General features: G+C 39.0%; 1 protein-coding gene across 1 annotated transcript; it reads left to right on the top strand.

The window, feature by feature from the left end:
* The first annotated feature begins 1,246 nt into the window (after positions 1–1,246).
* PSKH2 (protein serine kinase H2) lies at positions 1,247–20,987 on the top strand. Its single transcript, XM_002916894.4, has 3 exons — positions 1,247–1,431; positions 5,398–6,064; positions 20,682–20,987. The coding sequence occupies exons 1-3, from the start codon at positions 1,247–1,249 to the stop codon at positions 20,985–20,987; spliced, it is 1,158 nt and encodes a 385-aa protein (XP_002916940.1).
* The last annotated feature ends 6,742 nt before the right edge of the window (positions 20,988–27,729 follow it).

The raw sequence follows: 27,729 nt of genomic DNA, 5'->3' as shown, positions 1-27,729 counted from the left end.
TGGCCTCCAGTTCTGCTTCTGCAACTTGATAGGGCGCCTAATCTTGATTTACTTGGTCTTGATGGAATTTCACTTTCCACACATCATTTACTTAAAATTTAGCAATGTAAATTATATATAATCAATATATTGATATCTAATCAATACATAAAATACAACTTATCAAAAAGAAATATTTATCAGATATAAAATATGCATATTCAGGCATATATGGATACGGTGAATGCAAAGATGAAATATATAAAACACAAGATTATATATGTATAATTATAATTAATGTAATAATGATATATATTATCTGATAAGATTACACAATCTCTATATAATAGAAAGAGAGATTATGTAATTTTCTTATTATTATTTTCTTCTTCTTCTTCTTTCTTCTTATTTTTTTTACATATTTTATTCTTGTAACTGCATAGCCTGTTAAGCTGGGTTCTAGACATCTGGTTTTCTCCCAGTCTTTTTTTTTTTTTTAATTTTTTAAAAGGGTTTTATTTATTTATTTGAAAGAGAGGGTGAGATAAAGAGCGAGAGAAGAGCACAAGCCAAGGGGAAAGGCAGAGGGAGAAGCAGACTCCCTGCCAAGCAGGGGGCTTGATGTGGGGCTGGATCCCAGGACCCTGGGATCATGACCTGAGCAGAAGGCAGACCCTTACCCGACTGAGCCACCCAGGCACACCTCTCCCAGTCTTTCTATTTCAGGTGAATCATCCAGAGGCAAGGCTCTTCCAGCTGTAGGAGAGTTAGTGGAGTACCAGAAACAGACTAGTGTGTTTAATTAATGCAATAGAGTACAATAATATTACATACTTTAAATAGTATAAGCTCTTAGAGTTTAAAACATATATATATATTTAATGTTCATGTCATCTGGATATGAGCTCAGCTTTGGAGACATAAAGATCCTTTACAGAGATGATATCCTTTATTGACTCATAATTTTTTATGTTCACATCTTCACTTTTCAGATGAGAAAACTGAGGCCCAGAGAATTAAGCCGAGGCTCCTGTCCCCCTTGCTTTTACCAAGTCAAACGTTACATACAGATAAGTGATCAGTAACCATCAAGGCGGCCTCAGGGCTGCGGGACGTCTTGAAAGTTATTTTCCTAACAAAGACCCACAGCGGGGGTTTCTTTCCAAGCCGGCCCTGGGGGCGGACCTGTCCCGCCCCCGCTCGACTGCTCTGGGGATAAACGCGCAGCCCCACCTAGAGCTCCCGGCCTCCCCCGAGCGCGAGAGGCATGGGCTGCGGCGCGAGCACGAAGGTGGTCCCAGAGCCACTTGTGCTAGCCCGGGTCAAGCAGGAGGGTCAAGGCCAGGGCAGCTCCAGAGACGTAGGTCCCGGGCCCGAGGCGGTGGCCGAGGCGGCTCGGAGGATGCAGGTGGCCCGCTTCCGCGCCAGGTTCGACGCCCGGGTCCTTGCCAGGTAAAGCGCCAGGGGAAGCACTGGCAGAGGGGCTGGCCTGGGACTGCGTTGAGGAAGATAAACCAGGCACCCATCAAGATGGCCTTAACGTTCCCCTCAGCTTGATTAAACCTTAGACAGCCTTCTTTCAGATGACAGGCCCCTGAGGTCCCTAAATTCTTTCTCTGCCTCTTTGATATGTTAAGTCTTCCAGAACCCAAGAATGCCTTTCTCAGGGACAGAAGTGCCATCCCTTTGAAGTGTCATCAGGAGGCCACTTTCTCCCAGTCTCTGTGGGAAGGCAGGAGCCCAACTTCAGTAAGCACCAATTAGCAAACACAGGTGGCCCAGTCACGGGGACACCCCCCACCCCCACCCCACTAAGGTCCTCTAGGACTTTTCTACTAGCTTGCCTGCCCAGTGTTGAAAACACTCTTGCCTTTTGTTTCAACAGAGTTGAAGTCAGTCTCTCTCCCCTACTGCAATAGTTGTGACTCCAGTGGTAATAGTCTGGAATAAAGTCTTCACTGTTTTTAACGTTAAAGTGTCAGGGCAAATTCTCTTTGGCACCTCTGAGCAGGGAGGGCAGAGGATTGGAAAAATTCCAGACTGAAAGTAGAGGAGGAACAGGAGCAAGGAAAGGGAGGGAATCCCTGACCTCAGAGCTGGGGAAGGAGGAAGGCCTCCTAACCCTTGCAGGGCTGATGGGGGGGGGGCCTTGCCACAAATGTGCTGGGGCTGGGTCCAGAAAGGCCTGTTTGTGAAGGATCTTTACCACATTCTGGAAAAGGAGACCATAAATCATGGAATAGAAACAAGTCTTTGTATCAGCAAGGCTTGAGATCCACTCTTGTGTCTTTTATCATGTGTGATTGAGAATGTTCCTTAGCCTTGCTCCTTCTTCAGTTTTTGCCTCAGTAAAGTGGGGATAATAATAATATCTACCCCATATGAATGTTGTGAGGATAACTAAAGTAATGTACGCAAATTGTGGTGCGCAGTGCATGACACAAGTCTTCATTGAGATATTAGTGCAGTGTTTAGTATTGTCTTCATAAGGCACCATAAGACCTAGCTGACTCCCTGCAAGAAATGAGCAAGGATGACAGGTTGGCTGGACCTGAAAAATAACTTCTTCAGAGTGTACCATGTTGGACATATAGAGGAAGAAAATCCTGAAATCGTCTTCCACTCTGCAGAGCTTGGTGGGATACAGTGGTATGTGGCTTGTCTGGCTTCTCAGGGACATTTCTAGCCCTCTAATTGTATGCTCACTCATTGCAGTGCTGTGAACAGAGTCTATGCAGAGCCACTTCCTGGCCTACTTGGGAACTTCTAATACAAGGAAACCTTGTGGATTAGTCCAGTAGCTGCTAAGCTCAGACACCAAGTTCACTGATCCAATGGAATTTGAATCAGAAGGACATGGGATCTTATCATGCCTGAATTGGTTAGATGGCGTCTCGGTCATCTGTAGCCAGAGGAATGAGGCTGCTGTGGGCCAGTCTTACCCACTCGCATAACCTCCACCTGCAGGGTAGTCCCAGTCCTTCAGAGTGTGAAGGGGTCATAGAGATGGAGGGTCGCAACATTGTAAGGGCTCTAGTGACTAACTCAAGGCTCTTTACCTGATGAGGAGTTAAGCCCCAAAAGATTAAGTGATTTGTCCAAGTTAGTGGCAGAATTGAGTCTAGAATACAGTTGTCTTTCTTCTGCATTGTGATTCCACTTATAACTCTTGCAGAATAGAGACGATAGAATTTAAATCTGACTCTATGCACTTTCTCAATTGCTTCTATCAAATAGGTTGTGATAGTATTATTGTTTCTGGGTTTCATTTTTTAATACATATTCAAAAAATTCCCAGTTTGTAGCAGCTGAAGTGAAAGTAATCATTTCAGTTTCGAGGATGATGCAAAATTGCTCCACCTACAAAATTAACTTTGAGGCTGTTCTGTTGGGTGGTGGGGAGGAGTGGAGGAGTGGAAGGGTAAGAAATGGAATGGCCTTGTAAATACCTTCTCCCATGCTTGATTCGATCCTTAATGTTTTCAGAATATATGCGATCATTTGGAAATAATATGTATTCAATGAATGATTCTTTCTTTCAACATTTATTGCTGTACCCTCTGTGCCAGGCACTGCAGAAGATATAGCCACTCAAGTCATAAAAATAGTCACCATCCATGGCCATCAAGGGCTCACAAGCAAGGCTGCAGTTACAGGAATTTGTTATGGGACATTTGTTATTCAATCTGAAGCCATTTATTTCCACTACTCTACATTTTGGCTTAAAGCCTACTGTTCCCTTCACTGCCAAATTACTAGCATTTTTTTTTTCAAGTATTTGGTATATGAAAGCCCCTTAGCAGTATTGAATAAAGCTCCTTTTCTTTAAACAAAAGAGTATAGTTCCTCAGAGATGGTAAATCATCTGATATCTGATGATTAATTCCGTGAGCAAATGAATTTGCCTGCAGTTTTGAAGGCATAGTGATAAATAAGTATTTGCAAAGTGCTTTCAACCACATTAGAGGTAAATGTAAATTTTGGTTGGTCTGCAAAGCAATAGAGTTTGAAATGCCTGTGATTATCTTAAAAATCAACCTGAAAGTGCATGTGAATAAAAAAGCAAAGTTGGGAAGAGAAGAGGTGACAGAATCTATTTAAGATGAGTAAATTGCTATATGTTTTGATAAAGTAATTGGCCAGAAAATTAAATGCACTGCAGAGAACAAAGCTGATTTCTGTAAGCTGGTACAGCCAAGTGCCATTTTTCTTCAGGAAGCACAGGAGTACAAGGAACAGATAGGTACGGGGACAATTACTGGAAGAATAAACTCAGCAAAAAGAAGGCTATTTAGAGCCCAGATTGACATTTGCATTTGAATCTGTTACTGAGTATGCAATTGAAAGCATTACCTTTCCCTACATACTCAGTGAGCACATTCCATCCGCAGGCGTCCTTTCCTGGTAGAAGTTTTAATAATTTGGAAGAGCAGCAAATTACAATAAAAGTAAGGCAACCTGGGTTCTCATCCTCACTCTAGAACTTAAACAACCAATCTGCTAACCTGATCTTCAAATTTCTTCATTTGTAAAATGAGGGGTTGGATTAAGTCATTCTCTAATATTCTTAACAGCTGTAAAACCATGATTCTAAGTGGAGCACCTTCTCAACATTTCTTAAATAGAGGTTTAAACTTGATAGAATTCTTAAATTGACATAGACTAAGTTTACACAGATAATTCAAGTTTAAGATCGCCAGGCTTTGAAATCCTAGTTGACTTCTTGGCCTTTCCCAGAGAAAGAGAGAAAGAGAGAAAGAGAGAGAGAGAGAGAATATAACTTTATGCATTAACATGTATGCCATGTTAAAATTCTGTTTCTTGTGTAGAAATTGCAAGTGCGGGGCGTTAGCTGGGAGGAAACTGTGGCTGTATCACCATCTGCACCAGATGTGTTTACTTTATCAGTGTTCATCTATCAGGGTGCTGTCCGGGCATGAGGTGGGGCATGTGTGCTCACTAGGTGAAATGCATTTGAAGGGGTTGGATTTAAATCCTATCCATTTCAACTACAATCTGTGTGGCCTTGGGAAATCACTTAACTTTTGTGATTCTTAATTTCCTTATCTGAAAAAGGGTGATAGCATTATGTTAGCCAATAAGGATATTGCAAGAAGAATTTTTTCAAAAAATAAATTTTCTGGCACACAATAAATGTGTAATAAATGGTAGCTGCTGTTATTAAGACTGTTGTCTTAACAGTCATCTTGCCACCAACTAATTACTTTTATGTCACTTACCTCCATTTTAAAGAAGAATCTGGGGAGGCTTTCAAAAATAAACACAATTAAGCAACAACAAGCAAGGGAATTGGATGGGGGATGTAAAGATAAAAAGAGATGATATAAAACCCCAACTTAGATAATTTTAAGAATCTTCAGTTCAGAGGATAACAGATTTGGCTTTTCTTCCCGATAGATACGACATCAAGGCTCTTATTGGGACAGGAAGTTTCAGCAAGGTTGTCAGGGTGGAGCAGAAGACCACCAAGAAACCTTTTGCAATGAAAGTGATGGAAACCAGAGTGAGGGAAGGCCGGGAAGCGTGTGAATCCGAGCTCACCATCCTGAGGCGGGTTAGCCACCGCTACATTGTTCAGCTCGTGGAGATCTTTGAGGCCCAGGATCGAGTTTACATGGTGATGGAGCTGGCTACGGGAGGAGAGCTCTTTGACCGACTCATGACTCAGGGATCCTTTACAGAGCAGGACGCTGTCAGAATTCTGCAGATGGTTGCTGATGGCATCAGGTATCTGCATGCATTGCGAATAACCCACAGGGACCTAAAGCCTGAAAATCTCTTATATTATCATCCAGGTGCTGAGTCGAAAATTTTAATCACAGATTTTGGTTTGGCACACTCTGGGAACAAACGTGGAGACTGGACAATGAGGACACTTTGTGGGACCCCAGAGTACATAGCCCCCGAGATCTTGCTAAGGAAACCTTATACCAGTGCAGTGGACATGTGGGCTCTTGGCGTAATCACATATGTTTTACTTAGCGGAGTCCTGCCTTTTGATGATGAAAGCCATACAAGACTTTACAGGAAGATTCTGAAGGGCAGATATAATTATACAGAAGAGGTAAGAAATAATTTTACTCCTATTGAGTTAGCTTAGTGTAGTTTCTCAACCTCAGCACTATTGACATTAAGGGCTGGATGATTCTTCTTCTTCCTCTTTTTTTTTTTTTTTTAACTTTGAACAAAAACGGGATTTATTAATTTATTACTCTCAAGTCCTGGAGGGTACGTGGCATGCCCAGAGTCACACAGCGAGGTTGTGTTGGGGGGCAGGAGAGACAGGGCTGGATGATTCTTTATGGGGCGTGGGGAGGAAGGGGATGGGAGTGGGGCTGTCCTGTGCCTTGCAGGACGTTTAGCAGCACGCTTGGCCTCTACTCCACCCTCCATATGCTACTGGTAGATACTGGCAGGTACTGGACATCTAGTAAACACGTTAGATTCAACACCTTCCTCAAGTTGTGACAACAAAAATTGTCTCCAGACATTGTTAAATGTCCCCTGCAGGGCAGAATCACCCCTGGCTGAGAGCCATTGGTCTCTAGGTAGCAAGGGCCTGGATTACTGACTTCTCTGTGGTTAGCACATGACATTGATAATTAAGTAGGTAAGTGAGTTTGTAGTTTTTCTTTCATCAGCTGAGAGGACTAATGTGTACTCAGAGGCTCGGCATGACACTTGGGTGTTTGGTGAGATTTTCTGCCTTCAATCTAGGTGATCCAAGCCTTTTTTGTAATACAGTGTTTCCTCAGTGAAATGTTTAATCTCATAGCTTGTGTAAAATATTTATCCACGCTTAAACTTGGAACTCCCAGTGTTTCTGAATGTGTTCACTTCTTGTTTTTGGGTAGAGAAGGAAAGTTGCCAGTGCTTGTGTGTAGGAAGCCTGACAAAAGGGGAAATCCATTTCAGGTTCAGCAAGTGATCAAATATATGTTTAACTATGAAAGGGTTCTTTTTCTCATGAAGAAAAATATTGATAGTTTGATTTTTATCTACTTAAGGCATAACATCTATATGTATATCATCTTAAGCAAAAATCAAAAGCTAAACAACTAATTTTAATATATTTTCTATTCTTTGACAAAGCTTTAATATTTTATTGTACATGTGTACATTTTTAAAAAACTCATCCAAACTGGTAATTGAGAACTAAGACTTACATGGGAAAGTAGGAAAAGATGGGGACAATTCACAGAAAATATGATACCATTGATTATTTAAAGTTTAAAAGATGTCCAGCCTCACTAATAAGCAAAAAATACAAATGAAAACAAAGTCTTTTTTTTTTAATTTTTCAAATCAATAAAGAAAAAAAAAAACCCAGTTCAACTCTACTCATTGCTGTTAAGAGTACTAAGAGGGGCGCCTGGGTGGCACAGCGGTTAAGCGTCTGCCTTCGGCTCAGGGCATGATCCCGGCGTTGTGGGATCGAGCCCCACATCAGGCTCTTCTGCTATGAGCCTGCTTCTTCCTCTCCCACTCCCCCTGCTTGTGTTCCCTCTCTCGCTGGCTGTCTCTGTCTCTGTCAACTAAATAAAATCTTAAAAAAAAAAAAAAAGAGTACTAAGAGATCAACCATCTCATTCACTGCTGGTAGAGGGCAAATTTTACAGATTTCTTGGGATGCAGTTTGAAAGTATGCATCTAGAACTTCTGGAAGTTTTTAAATTTTGATCTGGTAATTCCACTTCTAATAATCTAAGGAAATAATACCAGATGCAGCGAAGTTTTCAGTATAAAGATGCTCATGTGAGCTATAGTTATAGAAGTGGAAAATTGAAAAAAACCCTAAAAGAAAGTTTGAATAAATTATGGGACATCCATATGATAGAGTATGATAGTCCCTAAATTATGAATGCTTAAAAACTGCACGGACGTTGGAAAATGTTCACAGCATGCTACCAAGTGAAAAGAAAAAGGCGGAATGCAAACTGTATACAGCATGATCACGATCATGTGGAAAAATGAATTCATAGAAAAAAGGCTTAAAAGAAATACAGTATGTTAACAGAACTTATTCCCGGTTTGGGGATTATGGCTTGTTTTGGATTTTTTTCTTTATAATTTGATATCTTTCTGTTTCTGCTGTTCTTTTGTTTACAAAAAATACATATTTCTGTTTTGGTTATAGCTCAGTGACTCTTCTGTTCTACATGATGTTGGGAGGAACTGCCGTCATGGGGGCTTGACTAGGATGGAATGTCCATGATGGTCCCTCAAATGTCTGACATCGTAGTGGGGATGGCGGGAAATCTGGGGTCAGCTAGGTCACTAGAACCATGAGGCCTTATTCACCTTCCTCTCTCAATGCTTCATACGGCCTTCTCTTCATGGGGGATTCTCCATGGCATCTTCCCAGCAGGGTAGTCAGACTCTTTACATGGTAGTTTCGGCCTTCCAAAAAGGAGTATTCCAAGAGGGAGACAGTGGAAGTTGCCAGTGCTTTTCAAGCCTGGGCTTGGAAATGACACAACATTACCTCTGCCTCATTCTATTGTAAGTTCTGTGAGTCTTAGGCTAGCCCATATTCAATGTGGAAAGAGACCACATACAGTCTGATTACTGGGGGTGTAGTTTATTGGGCCATGTTTAGACTAGATATCACTATTACTTTTTTAATGTGCAAAAATAATAAGCAATATATTGTTTAAAAAGTCCTTTTGTCAGATTTAATTCAGAGGGTTTCTAGGGTTGGATTCCCCAAAAAGCTAAGAAACACCTGAGAAGACAATTCATGTTCAAGTGACTAAGTAGGGAAGACTCCCAAGAAGACAGCTAAGGGAGTGGGACAAAGAGGGGAGAGAAGATGAGGAGGCCAGAGCCATAAGGGTCAGCCTCATCTTGCAGGGAAGACTTCTTCAGCATTCTTCCAACCTGAGGCAGGCTAACTGGGTTTTCACACCTACCGCTCTCTGTTAGCCAATAGGGGTGATGGTGGTGGGGAGCTAGTGGTAAATTTTTACATTCTCTGGGGACCAAAGACAAGTGGCTCCAGGAGCCCCAGGCTGGTCACTGAGGAAAAACAACAACAACAAGGTGTTGGTTTTTAGAAGGAAAGCACTCCAAAGGAAGGCGGGGGTGTACATATAGAAAAAATGGGCTCAGGGGCACTGACATTGTCTCCATGGTGGCACTCTCTACTTCTTGAGGAAATGCCTCTTTGTAGCTTCGGACAACATGCAACACAGAGTAGGATTGTGGCTGCTTGTAATACTGGGTTTATATCCCCTTGGCTTTCTTTCCTGTGTTTGTCAGGCACCCATGTCCATCATATTCACATTCTCTTATAACATTACCAAGTGTCTTAGTCATCTCAAGCTGCCGTAACAAAATACCACAGACTGGATGACTTAAACAATAGAAACTTATTTCTCACAGTTCTAGGGGCTGAGAAGTCCAAGCCCAAGATGCCAACAAGGTAGGTTTCATTATGAGGCCTCTTCTCTTGGCTTGTAGGCAGCTGCCTCTCATGGGGTGCTCACGTGACCTCTTCTTTGTGTGTGTGGCCAGAGAGATGGCGTAGGGAGAAGCAGAGAGGGAGAGAGGGAGGGAACTCTGGTGTCTCTTCTTAAAAGGCCACTAATCCTATCAGATCAGGACCCCACCCTTATGACCTCATGTAAAACTTTAATTACCTCCTTGGAGGCCTCATCTCTAAATATAACAATACTAGAGATTAGGGTTTCAATGTGTGAATTTCAGAGGGACACAAACATTCATTCTATAATATCAAGGAAAAACAGATTGATAGACTTAGAAAAGCATATCATCATGTTTTCTCTGTCATATTATTGTACACCTACCATTTATCAACAAGCATAGTAATTTTTAAATGCACCAATTTTATTTAAATATGAGAGTGACCATCAATTCTGGAAGTATAGGTGTGGTAGACAGAATAATAACTCCCCAAAGATGTCCCTACTCTAATACCCAGAATCTGTAGATGTGCCATTTTATGTGGCAAAAAAGAATTTGCAGATGTGACTAAATTAAGGATCTTGAGATGGGGAGAATACCCTGGATTATGTGGGTGAACTCAATGTGATCACAAGGGTCCTTACAGTAGGAAGGTGGGAGGGTCAAAGGTAGAGGAGATGTGATGAAGGGGTCATGCACCAGGGAATGTGTGCAGTCTCTAGAAACGGGAAAAGGCAAGGAAGGAACTCTCCCCTGGAGCAGCTCTGCTGATACCTTGATTTTAGGTTTTAAGACCCATTTTGACTTGCAGAACTGTAAGATAATAAATGTGGAAATGTGGGTTGTTTTTTATTTTAAATTTTTAAAAAATATTTTATTTATTTATTTGTCAGAGAATGAGCACAAGCAGGGGGAGTGACAGGCAGAGAGGGAAGCAGGCTCCCACTGAGCAAGGAGCCCAGTGCAGGACTCTGATCTCAGGACCTGGGATTATGACCTGAGCTGAACGCAGATGCTTAACAGACTGATCCACCCAGGGATCTCAGTGTGGGTTGTTTTATAAAGTCCTTTTGTCTATGACAAAAATTCCAAGTATGACACATTGTGTGAATCACTTCTTTTCTCTAGATGTCAGGTGGAGAATTGCAATAAATAGGACAAATTCCAGAGATTAAAGTGTTGTGTCTCTTATGATGAAGATAAATGATGTGTTTAATATTTATACCAAGTATTTTGTAGACACCTTGCTGATATATACTCTGACTCCATCCATATATAAGCAAAAAATTGGCTATAATATTAATGTTTAATTCTTCTTGATTTTGATGTGAAATATATTCCTTTTCATGGAGCTTTGATGACCATTCCACTAGTGTTATTTTTTCCTTTTTCTGAATAGTGTTTAGGATTATAATAAATTTCTTATGTTTTTTTTTTAAAAGATTTTATTTATTCNATGACAAAAATTCCAAGTATGACACATTGTGTGAATCACTTCTTTTCTCTAGATGTCAGGTGGAGAATTGCAATAAATAGGACAAATTCCAGAGATTAAAGTGTTGTGTCTCTTATGATGAAGATAAATGATGTGTTTAATATTTATACCAAGTATTTTGTAGACACCTTGCTGATATATACTCTGACTCCATCCATATATAAGCAAAAAATTGGCTATAATATTAATGTTTAATTCTTCTTGATTTTGATGTGAAATATATTCCTTTTCATGGAGCTTTGATGACCATTCCACTAGTGTTATTTTTTCCTTTTTCTGAATAGTGTTTAGGATTATAATAAATTTCTTATGTTTTTTTTTTTTTAAAGATTTTATTTATTCATTTGACAGAGAGAGAGACAGCCAGCGAGAGAGGGAACACAGGCAGGGGGAGTGGGAGAGGAAGAAGCAGGCTCCCAGTGGAGGAGCTCGATCCCAGGACTCCAGGATCACGCCCTGAGCCGAAGGCAGATGCTTAACTACCGAGCCACTTAGGCACCCCGAAATTGCTTATGTTTTGATATTTAATCTATATGTCTTCTTTCTAAGACATTGTTGGTTCTTTGAAGGTTGGGACTATACCATATTTCCCCCCTTTGGTCCAATAAGATCTCCTGAAGAGTTAAGCATAGAGAATGCATTTAGTAAAAATAATTGCTTTTTAAAAATTATTAAGAGATTCTGATTTATAACTGCATGAGTAAATGTATCTCAACTATAACTGCATTGAGCATAGAATACAAATTTTAATTTATAGTAAGGTGGATTTTATTTATTTATTTTTAATTTTTATTTTATTTTTTAATTTAAATTCGATTAATTAACATATAATGTACTATTTGTTTCAGAGGTAGAGGTCAGTGATTCATCAGCCTTATATAATACCCAGTGCTCATTACATCATGTGCCCTCCTGAATGTCCATCACCCAGTTACCCCATCCCTCCACCCCCCAGCAACCCTTAGTTTGTTTCCTATGATTAAGGGGCTCTTATCATTTGTCTACCTCTCTGATTTCATCTTGTTTTGTTTTTTTCTCTTTTCCCCTATGACCCTCTACTTTGTTTCTTAAATTCCACATATTAGTGAGATCATATGATAATTGTCTTTCTCTGATTGACTTATTTCGCTCAGCATAATACCCTCTAGTTCCATCCATGTCATTGCAAATGTGTGTGTGTGTGTGTATATATATATATGTGTATATATATATATATACACCATATCTTCTTTATCCATTCATCTGTTGATGGACATCTGGGTTCTTTCCATAGTTTGGCTATTGGGACATTGCTGCTACAAACATTGGGGTACAGGTGCCCCTTCAGATCAGTACATATGTATCTTTGGGGAGTAAGGTGGATTTTAGATAACTAATACCTTCAGTTGCTAAATTTGTTAGATTCATTCTGGAATGTTAGGGTGGTTTAGAAGGGTACATTTACTCCATTCACTGGGCTTTGCAGAGTGGGGGTAGGAGTTCCCCTTTCCAGTTGCTTGCTGCAATGCCTGAGAGACAACCAGGATAGAAAGACACAGCACATGGTGAAAAGAAAAAAAAAAAGAAATCCTGTCTACTGTGTGAGGGAGGTCTTTACTTATCTACTTGATTACCAACACCATCATGAGGGTTTTCAGCTTGGTGGCAGGGCTCTTGCTGGAGATAGTAAGTAAAAGACTCATCCATCATTTCTCCCAGAGACTGTTGGAAAGCATCCTTGTGTGGTCTCCACCCTCCTTCTTGTCAGGCCTTCCTCTGGCCAGGGATCATGTTCAGCTCTGGGAATACCCACATGAAAATGCTCACTGACCCTGCTCTGAGGAATCAAGTGGTCTTGTCTGAGAGACCAGACCTTCTTCTTCTTCTTCTTTGTTTTTTTTTTTTAACTTATTTATTTATTTGAATGAGAGAGAGAGTGAACAGGGGCGAGAGGCCGAGGGAGACAGAGAATCTCAAGCAGACTCCCTGCTGAGCATGGAGCCCAACACAGGGCTCGATCTCACACCCCTGAGATCATGATCTGAGCCGAAATCAAGAGTCGAATGCTTAAGCCACCCAGGTGCCTGAGAAACCAAGTATTCTTTTGTATCTCTTCAAATATAAGTGCTCTGATACATATAGGAACAAAGCTCAAAGTCCATGGAACAAGGGAGGACAGCCTCTTACCGCTTAGGAAATTTGGGTCAGATTTCACGAAGGAGAGGACATTTGTGCTGTGTCTTGGAGGAAGGGTAGGAGTTTCTGAAAGGGAGATTGGCACGTTCCAAGTAGACAGAACAGCATATGCAAAAGCACATAAAAGGGACTATGTTTTGTAGTAGTAAAAAATAAGAACTTGAGAGAATCGTGTGAAGGTGAGCATGTATTTATGTGGGTATTTTGTAAAGCAGTGTAGTGTCATGGTTAAGGGCACAGTCTGGAGCAATGCTGGCTGGATCCATTCCCAGCTCTGCCATTTACTAACTGTGTAACTTTGGGCATGTTTCTTAATTTCTCTGCATCTCAGTTTCTTCATTTGTAAAACAGAAATAATGATAGTGTTTACCTAACAGGGTTGTTATGAAGATCAAATGAGCTAAAACATGTCAAGTGCTTAGAATAGTTTCACATATTAGTACATAGCACTATACACATGTTAGCTATTTCTGTTACTATTACTATTGATGTGGGAAACAGTGGGACTGCAAGCTTGAACTTTGCTTGAATAAGTTACTAGATATAGATATATATTTTTTACAGTGCCAAGTACACCTTTTTCATCTTTTAAATGTAATAGTGAGAAAAGTGAGGTGTTAACATTTTAATGCTAGTGATGAATTACACACTCTTGCCAATGAGTTGGAAATCATGTATTATTGTCTAATTATATTGCACTATATCACAGTAATCTTCTTTGACGTGAAAAAAATCGATAATAAAATGAGTCTTATAACCATATTAGCCAGCTGGCAAAGATAAACACTGATATTAAAAAAATCCCACATGGATATTGATAGAAAATGTACTGAGATTCACCTATGATTGCCATACTGGTAGGAAAAAGTTTATTGATGCACTCCTTTAGAAGTAACAGATCTGATGGATTTTGCTCACCAGACATGACCCCAATTTTCTTTCTGTATCCTCATCTCCATTAATTTCTCTTATTTCTTCTTTGCTATATTTCTTTTCCATTCAGGTTATGAAGTAGGAAAAAGGGAAAGGAGAGCAGAAGATTTGGCTCTTTAATTCCCTTTTATTCTCTTTCCATCATGACTAGAATTTCAATAATGAAATGAACCACATTTCAGTTAGGTCGTAATTTCTTGTAATTTGGTTCCCATTCCTGTGATTTAGTTCTTAAAAGCTTACGCTCACAAAAATGTGGTGCTCAACTTTTTAAGTGATATTTTTACTTTAGAAGTTTTACAGAACATAATTTTAATGTTTATAAAATCTCTCATAATGTACTTCCTTTTCTACTCATCACTTTCTTCATCTCTTCTCTGACTTAAATTGTACAGGTATATATCTTCTTCCCTTAAACTCAATCACAGTGAGTGTTTCTTGGAATTGAAACCATGTGCATTTCACTTTGGCTGCGTAGATGTTATCTTTGGTATAAGGGGTAGTGATGAGAGTGGAAGGTAGTTATCTGTTTCCTTGATTATGTTGCACTTTTAAAAAATATTTTTATTTATTTATTTGACACAGAGAGAGAGAGGAATNAGTTATCTGTTTCCTTGATTATGTTGCACTTTTAAAAAATATTTTTATTTATTTATTTGACACAGAGAGAGAGAAAGCCAGCCAGGGAGGGAACACAAGCAGCGGGAGTGGGAGAGGAAAGAAGCAGGCTCATAGCAGAGGAGCCTGATGTGGGGCTCGATCCCAGAACGCCGGGATCACGCCCTGAGCCGAAGGCAGACGCTTAATGACCGAGCCACCCAGGTGCCCCTATGTTGCACTTTTTGACCTTGATATCATCAACAGAATTCACGGAGTTGAGGAGAAAAGAATTATTTGTGAAGTTTTTGCAAACTGAGAAATATCTTATTTTAATGTTATGCTTATATTGTTTATGTTCTGGTTTATGAGGTTTATAATAGGAACTTGTTCTAATATACATTATATATGGAAGAACATATCAACCATTGCTTTAGGTTTCAAAGGCCAATTCAGTTTGTTGTTGCTCTTATGTTCGTTCTTCTTCTTCTTTTACTTTTTTTATTTTTAAAGATTTTATTTATTTATTAGACAGAGATAGAGACAGCCAGTGAGAGAGGGAACACAAGCAGGGGGAGTGGGAGAGGAAGAAGCAGGCTCATAGCGGAGGAGCCTGATGTGGGGCTCTATCCCATAACGCCGCAGGGATCACGCCCTGAGCCGAAGGCAGGCGCTTAACCGCTGTGCCACCCAGGCGCCCCCTCCTTTTTATTTATTAATTTTTTTGAGGAAAATTGAACACATCTCTTTTTAACGTTGAGTGCTTTGAAATATGTTAGGTGCTCAAACAAATAAGGCTTTGTCCAATCCTCTTTAAATTTCAATGTTTTCCTTATAAGAAAAACTGGAAGTGGCATTTCTCTCACATCAAGAACCCCTTAACTCACAAAAATATTTTCTTTATGAGCCTGATACAGGATTAATTGGTTATTTTTCCATTTTTTAATTAGATGTTAGCTGTAAAAAACTCATATATATCTTCTGACTTTTCCCAGGGTTTACAAATGCCCCAATGATAAAACATTCTGACATAATTAGGTCTGTCTTTGAACAGTTTCAGCTTTGGCAAAGATAAAACAATTTAAAGACTGCTTTTAGATTGGGAAGAAAACATTTTAAATTTTAAATATTTATAACATAAAGATGATGTACAGAATCTCCTGCTTTCTGATAGGAGGAAGAGTTATTTTCCTGGTCTAAAAGTAATAAAGTTATGGAGAGTTAATTGGTACTTTGGGGCACATTTACATATAATTTAATTGCAAAGCTTAAGTGAAATCCTACCAGTGCCCTCACTAAAGTTCAAAGGAAGGGAAATGCTAGTCAGAGAATTGTCATCAGTAGAAGTTTTGTTTTGTTTTTTAAAGATTTGATTTATTTATTTTAAAGAGAGAGGGCGAGCAGGGGGAGGAGCAGGGGGAGAGGGAGAGGGAGATAATCTCCAGCAGACACTGCGCTGAGTGCAGAGCCCTACAAGGGGATTTATCCCAGGACCCTGAGATCATGACCTGAGCTGAAACCAAGAATTGGACACTTAACCAACTGAGCCACCCAGGTGCCCCCAGTAGAAGTTTTTAATAAATACTACTATTTAAAAAATTTTCTAAATTATTTATTTATTTAATTTTTTAGTAGTCTCTACACCCAATGGGGGGCTTACCTCACCACCCCGAGAGCAAGAGTCACATACTCTTCTGACAGAGCTGCCACGTGCCCCTAAAAGCTATTTTTAAGGAGATAAATGCTACTTTGAGTGCTCTCAGCACTCATTTGAGTGGTGGTTTATCCATCTACTTAAAAATACATACTTCTAGCTTTCTGAAAACTCCATAATTAAATCCATCAATAATTTTTACCCTGTACTTCAGTAAGCTCTATATTTAGCAAATTGTAACATTAATTACAATCCTTAAAATTTGAGATGTTGCATATAGAATTTTAGGAACTGTGTATATTATGTGTGTGCTTGTGTGTGTGTGTGTGTGTGTGTGTGTGTGTGTGTTTGTAGTGTCTAGATTCTAATAATGACTTTTACTACTGATTCTCTATGGGCATTTCTGTGAAGGAACTACATTAGGAGAAATTATCAGCTGAAATTATTCATCAAAAAGTTGGAAAACAAAAAACTAAAATCACTCCTTATTTCTCTGTTTAAAGATGAAGGAATCGAGACTTCAATAGAATATAAGATACCATTCCTCTAAATTCCCTTTATTCTTTCAAAGTGAGTAAATAGTGCAATTGCTAGTATTAAATTTCAGTTTTGTACCTTCTTTTTGTTATTGTTGTTTTATACCATTTGACCAATTTCTATTGTAGAGGAGAGACAAATAGGCAAAGAACCAGATGAGGAAAGGAAGAAAGAGCAAAGGGAATAAAAAGGACTGAATTGTTCGCAAATATTACAATTTACTTGTCACTAAATTAATTGAATGACCTAAGAATAAAATAAAGTGCTACCTTTCTTTTTTTTTTGTAGTTTCAAGTTTTTATTTAAATTCCAGTTAAAATATAGTGTAATCTTAGTTTCAGGAGTAGAATTTAGTGATACATCATTTACATATAACACCCAGCGTTCGTCACAAGTGCCCTCCTTAATGCTCATCACCCATTTAGCCCATCCCCCTCCCTCCATCAACCCTCAGTTTGTTCTCTATAGGTGAGTCTGTTTTATGATTTGCCTCTCTCTTTTTTCTCCCCTGGTGTTCATCTGTTTTTTTCCTTAAATTTCACGTATGAATGAAATTATATGATATTTGTCTTTGTTTGACTGATTTGTTTTGCTTAGCATAATACACTCTAGCTCCATCAACATCATTGCAAATGGCAAGATTTTATTCTTTTTGATGACTGAGTAATATTCCATTGTATACATATACTATCTCTTCTTTATCCATTCATCAGTCGATGGACACTTGGGCTCTTTCCATAATTTGGCTATTCTTTTTTTTTTTTTAAAGATTTTATTTATTTATTCGACAGAGATAGATAGAGACAGCCAGCGAGAGAGGGAACACAAGCATGGGGAGTGGGAGAGGAAGAAGCAGGCTCATAGCAGAGGAGCCTGATGTGGGGCTCGATCCCATAACGCTGGGATCACGCCCTGAGCCGAAGGCAGACGCTTAACCGCTGTGCCACCCAGGCGCCCCATAATTTGGCTATTCTTGATAATGCTGCTATAAACATCAGGATGCATGTATCCTTTTGGATCAGTATTTTTGTATCCCTTGGGTAAATACCCAGTAGTGCATTTGCCGGATTGGAGGGTAGTTCTATTTTTAACTTTTTGAGGAAACTCCATACTGTTTTCCAGAGTGGCTGCACCAGTTTGCATTCCCACCAACAGTGTAAGAGGGGTTCCCTTTCTATACATCCTTGCCAACATCTGCTGTTTCCTGTGCTGTTAATTTTAGCCATTCTGACAGGTGTGAGGTGATATCTCATTGTAGTTTTGATTTGCATTTCCCTGATGATGAGTGATGTTGAGCATCTTTTCATGTGTCTGTTAGCCATTTGTATGTCTTGCTATCTTTCTTTTTATTTGATTCATTACCTCTTAATGCAGAACATTGTTTTGAGGACACACATTTGTCATGCTAATAGTAAGTGGACTCGGTACGAGAAGTTTTGGATAATTTTCTTCTTCCAGTTCTCTGTATGTAGTAGGTGGATGTGTCCACAAAAGAACTGAAGAAGGAGTAAAATAATGATTTAATAGTAACAAGAACAAGAGCAACAAAAACTTACATGATATTTTATATTTTGAAAACCATTTTTCACATACTTGATCTAATTTGGTTCTAATAGCAATCTTGTGAAAGAGATATGATCCACATTTTTTTGATGAGGAAACTGAGACCCTGTGTTTAGAGCTGTATAGGGCTGGGCAGCATGCATAGTCCAGATCCACTTGCCTCACTCCCAGGCTTCTTCCACATTAAGATGGGTTAACAGGCTGACTGATGGCAGTGTCTCTTCGAGAATGCTGAGAAAAGCCAAATAGGAATTTTTAAGGCAAGGAGAGGAAATGGAAAGATGGATGTCCAGACTGGTGAAGGGACTGAATGATGTCATCAAATGAGAGTTGGTCCACGATATGAATTTGATTCAATGTGTGGTCTCCAAATCGTTTTTTTATTTTTTAAGTAATCTGTATGCTTAGTGTGGGACTCAAACTCACAACCCCGAGATCAAGAATTGCATACTCTACCGACTGAGTCAGCCAGACGCCCCTCTAAATAGTTTTTGGTCATATAACGCTATTAGTCCAAAAATTGTGAGCATGCACACTCAATTTTTATTCATTTATAGAATATATACATATATGCATATTATTTATTTCATACTTCATACAACATAGACAAAAATAAATTTTTGATTAAGAAGATAAAAATAAAATAGTTCTGACATTTTTTTCTACACCTGTCATTTTCAACTGTGTAATATGTAATTGATGCCTAGGTACTCTCCAGTTGTTCTTCATGGCTCAGGAATCCTGTAATTTCTAACCTGTGTTTGAATAATGCACTTCGGCTGAAGAACTTTCTATGTTACCTTATTTTCTGCAACTGCGTTTTAAGTGTATACTTATTTGAGGTCATCTTAATGAGCTCTCCATAAATCTCACTACATATATTTTATATTTTCCAGAAAGATTCAGTTGCTTGTCTTATAATGTTCCATTGGAGACATCTAATTTAACCTTGAGCCTAGATAAATGTGTCTGGATTCAGAGCCAAATAGATGTCTAGCCAAAGCAGAGGATATGCCATTGTGAGTGTTAGCCACTGACGTACTTTGTCTAGACATGCAGTGTTTACATTTTATTTTCCCTGTCTTTGAGTATTTGGCAAATGTGTTCACTTATTTCATGCATTTTATTTTGGGGATAAATATTTCTCATATCTCATTTACCTAAATAAGCTAAAGGAAAAAAAGAGCAATTCCTTTACTGGTTTCTTTTGATTCAAATTCTAGGTTAATAGAGTGTTAAGAGATTGGAGAGTGTGATGTCTGAATTGAGTCTGATTTTTCCTCACACGAGGACAAAGACAATAGGTTGTAAGGATTTCCTTATCTTGGGAGATTCAACTTTTTAAAAACACATGTCGAGCAGAAATTGTTGTTTGAGATGCAGCAAATGTACTGGCAATTTTCTCAGTGTTTCTCCTTTGTAGATGACAAAGGATACAACACTAGGTCTATAATATGTGTTGGTAGATAATGCAGAACACAAGTGGAAAGCAACAGCTCTCGTCTGCATCCTCGCAAAAGTCACTATGAATTACAGTTATTGTACTTAAAGTATGTGCGAAAGCAGCAAATATCGTGAGAACAAATTCCTGAGACAGTGAAGAGCTGGTTGTACACATCGCAGCCTGCAGTATCTCTGCTACATGCAGAATCCCGCTTGTAGCCAACTGATGGGGGGCCATGCGGACCCTGAGTGTGTGGAGGAAATGTACCAGGGGAGGAGTCTTCACCCAGGTGCCCTTTTCGTCCTGCCCTTTCTTTCTGGGGGCTGTGCAGATGGAGGACTCCTAAGTCTGGAGTAAGCTTTCAAAGGCAGAGAAAGTTGATGATTTCTCAATCTGTCCCACTTTCCACTCTAGCTGATTCTTGGAGTCATGGAAGCTCTATGAGATGACCAGAGAGTGGTAAATACTAACTGGGTGCTGGTGTACTTCATGGTTGATGGCTGCTTTTCCTTTCCAGCCCACACAAATGTGATGTGGGAACTCACATTGCTAATTGACACACACTGGACAGATTTCTGGAAAGGAATTCTCCTTCACTGAACAGAGAGTTTGGAAGACAATTTGTGTTTGTCTTTTCCTTTCACCAAATAGATGTTTGTTTGTTTTGTGCCTCATTTGAAAGTGGGTTTTCAGGTTCCCTACATATTTAATGATATAGTATTTAACTTGCTTATTTGAAAAAGTCTTTCGGGTTTGATATGCGTTCATCTATGTAATTAAGAAGATGATACTCTATGTGTGTTTGTGTATTTTGATTTTATTTATTTTATTCTATTTTATTTATTTTTCCTTTCTAGCCTTGGCCAAATATTTCCCACTTGGCAAAGGACTTTATAGACAAACTGCTTATGTTGGAGGCTAGTCATCGCATGTCAGCTGGGCAGGCCCTGGATCATCCCTGGGTCATCACCAGGGCTGCCGGGTCTTCCCTGAAGAATCTTCAGAAGGTCATATCCAGGAACCTCAGGCGGAAGGCGTCTCCCCACTCTCAGAGTCCCGAATCTGTGCCGTCTTCTAGGTCACGTTCTTATCACAAATCAAAGCATATGTGGAGCATGAGAAACTTAAGGGTCGAAGAATCCCCACTGTCTGCACTTTTGTGAACAGATAACCTTCAAAACCACTCTAACTGATTTTAAGGCAGATCTATTAACTTCATTAATGGCATTAGGTCAATAGGGACTATTTGATCATGATTAAGGTGCCTAAAAAAAGCTCCACAGACATGGGAGCAGGTGGCTATTGTTGGAAAATGTTGACCTTCACTTTAAACATTTTTTGGCCTTAATGTTTCCTATGTCTATATTTATACCCCAAAATATACTTCTGTAAAAGATAAGCAGCATAGTAAATACTAAATATGTCTATATAATTAGAAATAGGTGAGGAAAATCTCTTGAGAATTGATGGATTCAATAAAATATGAGATAATAGGAATAAGGGATATGTATATGAAGAAATGATGAATCAGAGACATAGCACGCATAGCTAGAAATGGGAAATAAGTGTATTGATACTGAAATTACTGATTTAGATTTAAGACCACTGTATGGTTTAATAACCACTAGCTAAGACTCAAGATAATTACAAATACCTGTTAAGTTTATAGTTAGTCTGCAAATATTAATGGAAATTGCTAATTATGGGGCATATAGAGAAACTTACTTGGCAACAAAACATAAAAATAAAAAAAGTGGAACTATCTCAGACTAAAAATCTTCTGCACAGCAAAGGAAACAATTAGCAAAACGAAAAGTCAACACGTGGAATGGGAAAATATATTTGCAAACCACATTAATCTCCAAAATATGTCAAAAACTCCTAAGACTCATTAGTAAAAAAACTAATAGGCTGACTTAAAAAAATGGGCAAGGGACTTGAATAGACATTTTTCCAAAGAAGAGATCAAATGGCCAATGATATCTCCTTGCACCTGTCAGGGTGGCTATTATCAAAAAAACAAAAGACTACCAGTGTTGGCGAGAATGTGGATGAAAAGGAACCCGTATATGTTATGGGTGGGAATGCAAAATGGGGCAGCCACTATGGAAAACAATATATAGGATACTCAAAAAATTAAAAATAGAAGTACCACATGATCTAGCAATCCCACTTCAGCGTGTTTGTCTAAAATAATCGAAATCATGATCTGGAAGAGATATTAGCAAGGCTATGCTCACTGCAGCACTATTCACAAAAGTGGAAATAAGTTAAATGTCTATCAGCAGATGAATAAAGAAAATGTGGCATCTACCTGTGTTGGAATACTATTCAGACTTAAAAAATAAGGCAATTCTGCCATATGTGACAACAAAGATGGGCTGGAGGATATTATGCTAAGTTTAATAAGCCAGTTACAGAAAGACAAACACCACGTGATCCACTTTTATGAGATATCTAAAATAGTCAAACTCAGAATCAAAAAGGGGGAATGGTGACTGCCAGGGGCTAAGGAGAAGGGAAATGGCGAGTTACTAATTAATGAGTATCAGTTTTCATTAAACAAGATGAATAAGCTCTAGAAATCTGTCGTACAACATAGTACTTAGAGTCAATGATAATGTACGGGACACTTAAAATTTTGTTAAGAGGGTAGGCTTCATCTTACACCACAATAAAATTTTTAAAAAAGAATCTTAAGATACTTTTTCTTTCTTTTCTTTTTCTTTTCTTTTTTTTTTTTTAAAAAGATTTTATTTATTTGACAGAGACAGCCAGCAAGAGAGGGAACACAAGCAGGGGGAGTGGGAGAGGAAGAAGCAGGCTCCTAGTGGAGGAGCTCGATGTGGGACTCGATCCCAGGACTCTGGGATCATGCCCTGAGCTGAAGGCAGACGCTTAACGACTGCACCACCCAGGTGCCCCTTAAGATACTTTTTCTATCCATAAGAGATTCACAGTTTAGAGCATTATTCACTGGAAAATGGGAGTTTTGTGGATTCAGTTTTGTGGGTTAGCCTTTATCACCCACTATAGTTTACAAAATGGTATGTGATCATCTTGCTTCATTCTTCTGTCAACTCTTTCTGGTTAGCACAGGTTTCTTCTAGAACCATTTAACCAAATATCTTGATGGCTCAAAATACCTACCATGGAATAATTATAAATGGTGTATTAAAAGAAGTAAGTGCTACTACTGGGTGTTTACCCCAAAGATACAGATGTAGTGAAGAGAAGGGCCATATGCACCCCAAAGTTCATAGCAGCATTGTCCACAATAGCTAAATCGTGGAAGGAGCCGAGACGCCCTTCAACAGATGACTGGATTAAGAAGTTGTGGTCCATATATACAATGGAATATTACTCACCTATCAGAAAGAACGAATTCTCAACATTTGCTGCAACATGGACGGCACTGGAGGAGATAATGCTAAGTGAAATAAGTCAAGCCAAGAAAGACATTTATCATATGATTTCTCTCATCTATGGAACATAAGAACTAGGAAGATCGGTAGGGGAAGAAAGGGATAAAGAAAGGGGGGGTAATCAGAAGGGGGAATGAAACATGAGAGACTATGGACTATGAGAAACAAACTGAGGGCTTCAGAGGGGAGGGGGNTGGGATAGACTGGTGATGGGTAGTAAGGAGGGCACGTATTGCATGGTGCACTGGGTGTTATACGCAACTAATGAATCATCGAACTTTACATCGGAAACCGGGGATGTACTGTATGGTGACTAACATAATATAATAAAAAATCATTAAAAAAAAAAAAGAAGTAAGTGCTAAAACTCAGTTCTTCAGGCTAGGCACATATGATCTGATCCTTAGTACGGTAAATTTTTGTAAAGTGATACAAGACTGAAATATTACTATACATATATCTGTGGGACACTTGTATGAATGGATATAACAAATAATGGTTCATCAGTTGACATCACTTAATTTGTTTAATGAAGTACAATAATAAAATGTGAGGGTGACATTTCCTGTAACTATAAAATCAGTCTTAATTTTCTATTTTATTTTTCTTTTTTAGGTTTCATAAGTGGAACATTTATATGTGATATATAAATATGAATGTATAATTAGTGACAGCAGTATTTTCACTATAAATTGTAATGCTGCATCATGTACGGTGAACAATGGGTTAGTTCCTTTACTATAGAAAGAACTTAGAGTCATTAAAAAAATAGGAAAATGAGCAAGTATTTTGACAGGTAATTTATAAAAATACAAATGGCTAAGGAGTATGTGAAAAATGCTCAATTTCACTCCTAATTAAAAACAAGAACATTAAAACAACAGAGAGATAATAATTTTTCATCTTTCAGATTAATGCAGTTTAAAACTTGGATAATACATTTGGTGAAAGGTTATAGGAAAGCAGATAGTGTCATGCTCCATTCTAATGCTAGTACTTCCAGATTTCTTAAATAGCGAGAAAACAGCTTTAACATGCAGCCATGTTTTTCTGTCCTAGCATTTACTGAACACTCACTCTGTGCCAAGTGCTATGCCCACTACCCTTAACATATATTATCTCATTTGCTCCTCACAACAAACCTATGAAGTCAATATTATTCTTAATTTGATTTTACAGATGAGGAAGCCTAGGCTCAGAGATGTGTGGTAACTTCTGCATGGTCACACAGCAGGTAATTAGCAGATCTGGAATTAGAAGCTCAGAACTCCTCCTTCCATCTCTATGTTGGATCAATTCCAGGAGATAGAAATGCAAAAGGCAGGCCCTGACAACTCCAGTTTTGTCCACATTGACATAAAGAAATAGTGAGATACGCTGTTGCCTGAAGTTATGATGTAAATATTTGTCATTTCCACAAATAATTTACCTTCATGTTCTTTGCTTATGCAGGTTACCCTGAGGTGTTTTCTATCAATGCCAGACTTAAGGAGCCCCGCTGCAGGCATCCTCTGGTCCAAAGTCAGGACTAGGTTACTGCGGCCAACAGAGGATACTGATTGCAAGGTGCAGAGCCAGGTTTAGGAGAGGCAGGGCTGGCCTAGGAAGTTGGGTCAAGTCTCAGAGATGGGCAAAGACAGGGAGTTATCCAGGGAGGCTGTCTGCAGCAGCAGAGACCAGACAAGAAGGGTCAGGAATGTGGTGCCAAAATGGGACACCTCTCGATTGGATGGGGCCCCCAAGTGTGGGGCGGTGATCGGACGGACCTGAGCCGAAGGCAGATGCGTAATCGACTGAGCCACCCAGGTGCCCCAAGTCTCAACATTTTTAACTTCTTAAGGTCAGGGACCAGACCTTATTTATCTTTGAAACTCCAGAATGTGGTAGGACCTCAGTAACTGTTTGGAAAGAAAGTTTACTGCCTGCCCTTGCCTGCAAGTTTTTCCCCCACTCAGCAGTGAAAGTTCCTGTTGAAGATCAAAATCTCTTGATCTTTTGGTAGAAGTTGGGTGAATGAGATGGGAAGAGCATAAGAGGCCTAGTGGGGTGCACACTGGGAATTTTCATGAGTAAGAAAAACCACCGTTCTCTTTCGTGCTGGCTACTCCTGGACGCTCCCAGCGTGTCCCCAAAACCCTTTAAGGGTTTTGAGTGGAAGATTGTGGTTGGGTAATAAGGTCCCTTATCTCCAACTTTTGCAAAGTTCTTACAAATCAACTCAGTTTGTTTATAACTGTTTCTTTGAAAAATGTTCTTTCATGAGTTTAATTTCTTGCTGATTTGATGTGACAAGGAAGTTGTAGGTGGTATTTTAATGTCCCAGGGTGGAATTTTCCCCACCCTTCTCCCCCTACTCCAGATGAAACACACTAACAAGCAAATCAACCAAACTAACAACCAACAGTATGTATTATCTACCTATTTTTTTTTAATTTTAAAGATTTTATTTTTTTAAAGTAATCTCCGCACCCAACGTGGGGTTCAAACTCACAAACTTGATATCAAGGGTCACACACTCCACCGACTGACTGAGCCAGCCGGGTGCCTGCTAATATTTGTTTTTGAATAAAAAATTTTGACAGTTCTGCAAGTTAGATATATTATATGACTTTGTTGTGTGAACTCCTGGGAGAAAAATATCAAGTAGCACTTTTTCATATGTTTTGTCCCTATTCTACCATCCTCTGGTGAAATTAGGTATTGCAAACTAATTTCTAAATATTTGGATATTCTTTTCTTTACTCCACCAAGCTTAATGTGAATAGAGTAAAAACACCCAGATTATTTTGTAAAAAAAAAAAAGAAAATAGAAGAAACCTCATATTTCCTTCTCTCTTATTACTTTTATGAAATCATTACTATTTTTTTCTAAAATAGGAAAAACAAGTTTATCCTCAACAATAGTATTAACTTATCTTTCATCACTGTCTAATATCCATTTAGATTTTGTCTTGTATTATTATATGTCCTGAGTTTTCTTGTCTTAGTAAATTCTCTCTTACCCTTTCTCCTTGTCTCTTGGTGGTTATGTAATGACTTACTATTCTCTGCATATTTTAAAAATGTTTGTCACGAAGATCTACATTCTGTGATATAAGCACGATGTTGATAACCATATTTTGAGGAATTCTATATTTGATTGGCATAATCTGAATAATAGAAATCATGCCCACACAAGTTGTATTTTCTTCGTTCTATTGCATCTCACACCATTGTCTATTAAAGTACAAATGTGATGGGGAATAGTCGTTAAGTGTATAAACTTCTGGGAAGTTAAAATATTTAGGCTAAAGTATAAACATCTTCAACTTAATATGACAAATAATTACTGATTTGTATTTAGAATATTTTTCCAAATATTTAATATTTAAGCTTCTTCACTTTGAAAAAGTCATTTTAACCAACAGTTTAATTCACAGATTAAGTTTTTAAAACCTAAACCATGAATTAGTGTGATATTTACTTATATATTTGTTTACTGAGAGAGAGAGTGTGTGTGGCGGCAGGGAGAGGCAGAGGGAGTGGTAGAGAGAATCTTAAGTAGGCTCCATGCCCAGCACGAAGCCCAGTGCAGGGCTTGGCACAGGGGCTCAATCTCAGGACACTGAGATCATGACCTGGGTCACTCAGGCGCCCCAAATTAGTGTGAATTTTAATCTGGAGACTTAAGATGGTGCATTAGTTTCCCAGGGCTGTTGTAATAAGTTACCACAAACAGCATGGCTTAAAACAACAGAAATTTATTCTCTCGTGGAGGTCAGAAATCAAAAATGGCTGTATGGACAAGTTCGATTCCTTCTCGAGGATGTGAGGGAGAATCTGCTTTATGCCTGTCTTCTATCTCCCGGTGGTTGCTGGCAATCCTTGGCTTTCCTTAGCTGGTTGCTGCTTTCCGATTGATGCTTCCGTTTTCGTATAGCTTTCCCCTCTGTGTCTTCCCCTTCTGTCTTTTACAGGGATGCCTGCCATTGGCGTAGGGCCCACCTTAGTTTAGGAAGATCTCCTCACTAGATCCTTTCCTTCGTTACATTTTAAAATACCCTTATCCCAAAAGTTCAGGAAAAAACAGATGTAAAGCCAATAAATCACTGAAGTAGTAATTAGTAAAAAATTTACTGTGTGCCCAGCAGAAAGACAGTTTGCAAACCTGGAGCACCGAAACCAAAACATGGAATGATGCTCGGAGGTGTATTGTTATAAAGCAGTTCACGCGATATGGAGGCAGTGACTGTTGATTCTTCACAGCGACTGGTGTCAATATTACAATGAAAGGGAATTGGTTAGTGGTTACCTCGTATCAATTCTGGGGAACAACTGAGTGTTACTTTTGATCCTCCCAGGCACAGGCAGGAAGTGAGGCAGGTCAAGTTAGCCTTGCTTGTCTTGCAAAATAAGCTAAATTAAGCTTTGCTTGTATGACTAAGCTGGCTTGGTCTGCTCAGGGAATTTTCAAGTCTGGTCTCCATTTGCACTTCATTTG

This window comes from Ailuropoda melanoleuca, chromosome 9 (assembly GCF_002007445.2).
Source record: "Ailuropoda melanoleuca isolate Jingjing chromosome 9, ASM200744v2, whole genome shotgun sequence".
Lineage (NCBI taxonomy): Eukaryota > Metazoa > Chordata > Mammalia > Carnivora > Ursidae > Ailuropoda > Ailuropoda melanoleuca.
The sequence above is the reverse complement of the archived record's forward strand: the minus strand, read 5'-3'. Positions and strand labels throughout refer to the sequence as shown.

Coding starts and splice junctions, on each gene's coding strand:
- PSKH2 (XM_002916894.4), top strand. CDS start 1,247: ATGGGCTGCGGCGCGAGCACGAAGGTGGTCCCAGAGCCACTTGTGCTA. Junction 1,432..5,397: donor GACGCCCGGGTCCTTGCCAG/GTAAAGCGCCAG, acceptor TCTTCCCGATAG/ATACGACATCAAGGCTCTTA. Junction 6,065..20,681: donor GATATAATTATACAGAAGAG/GTAAGAAATAAT, acceptor TTTCCTTTCTAG/CCTTGGCCAAATATTTCCCA.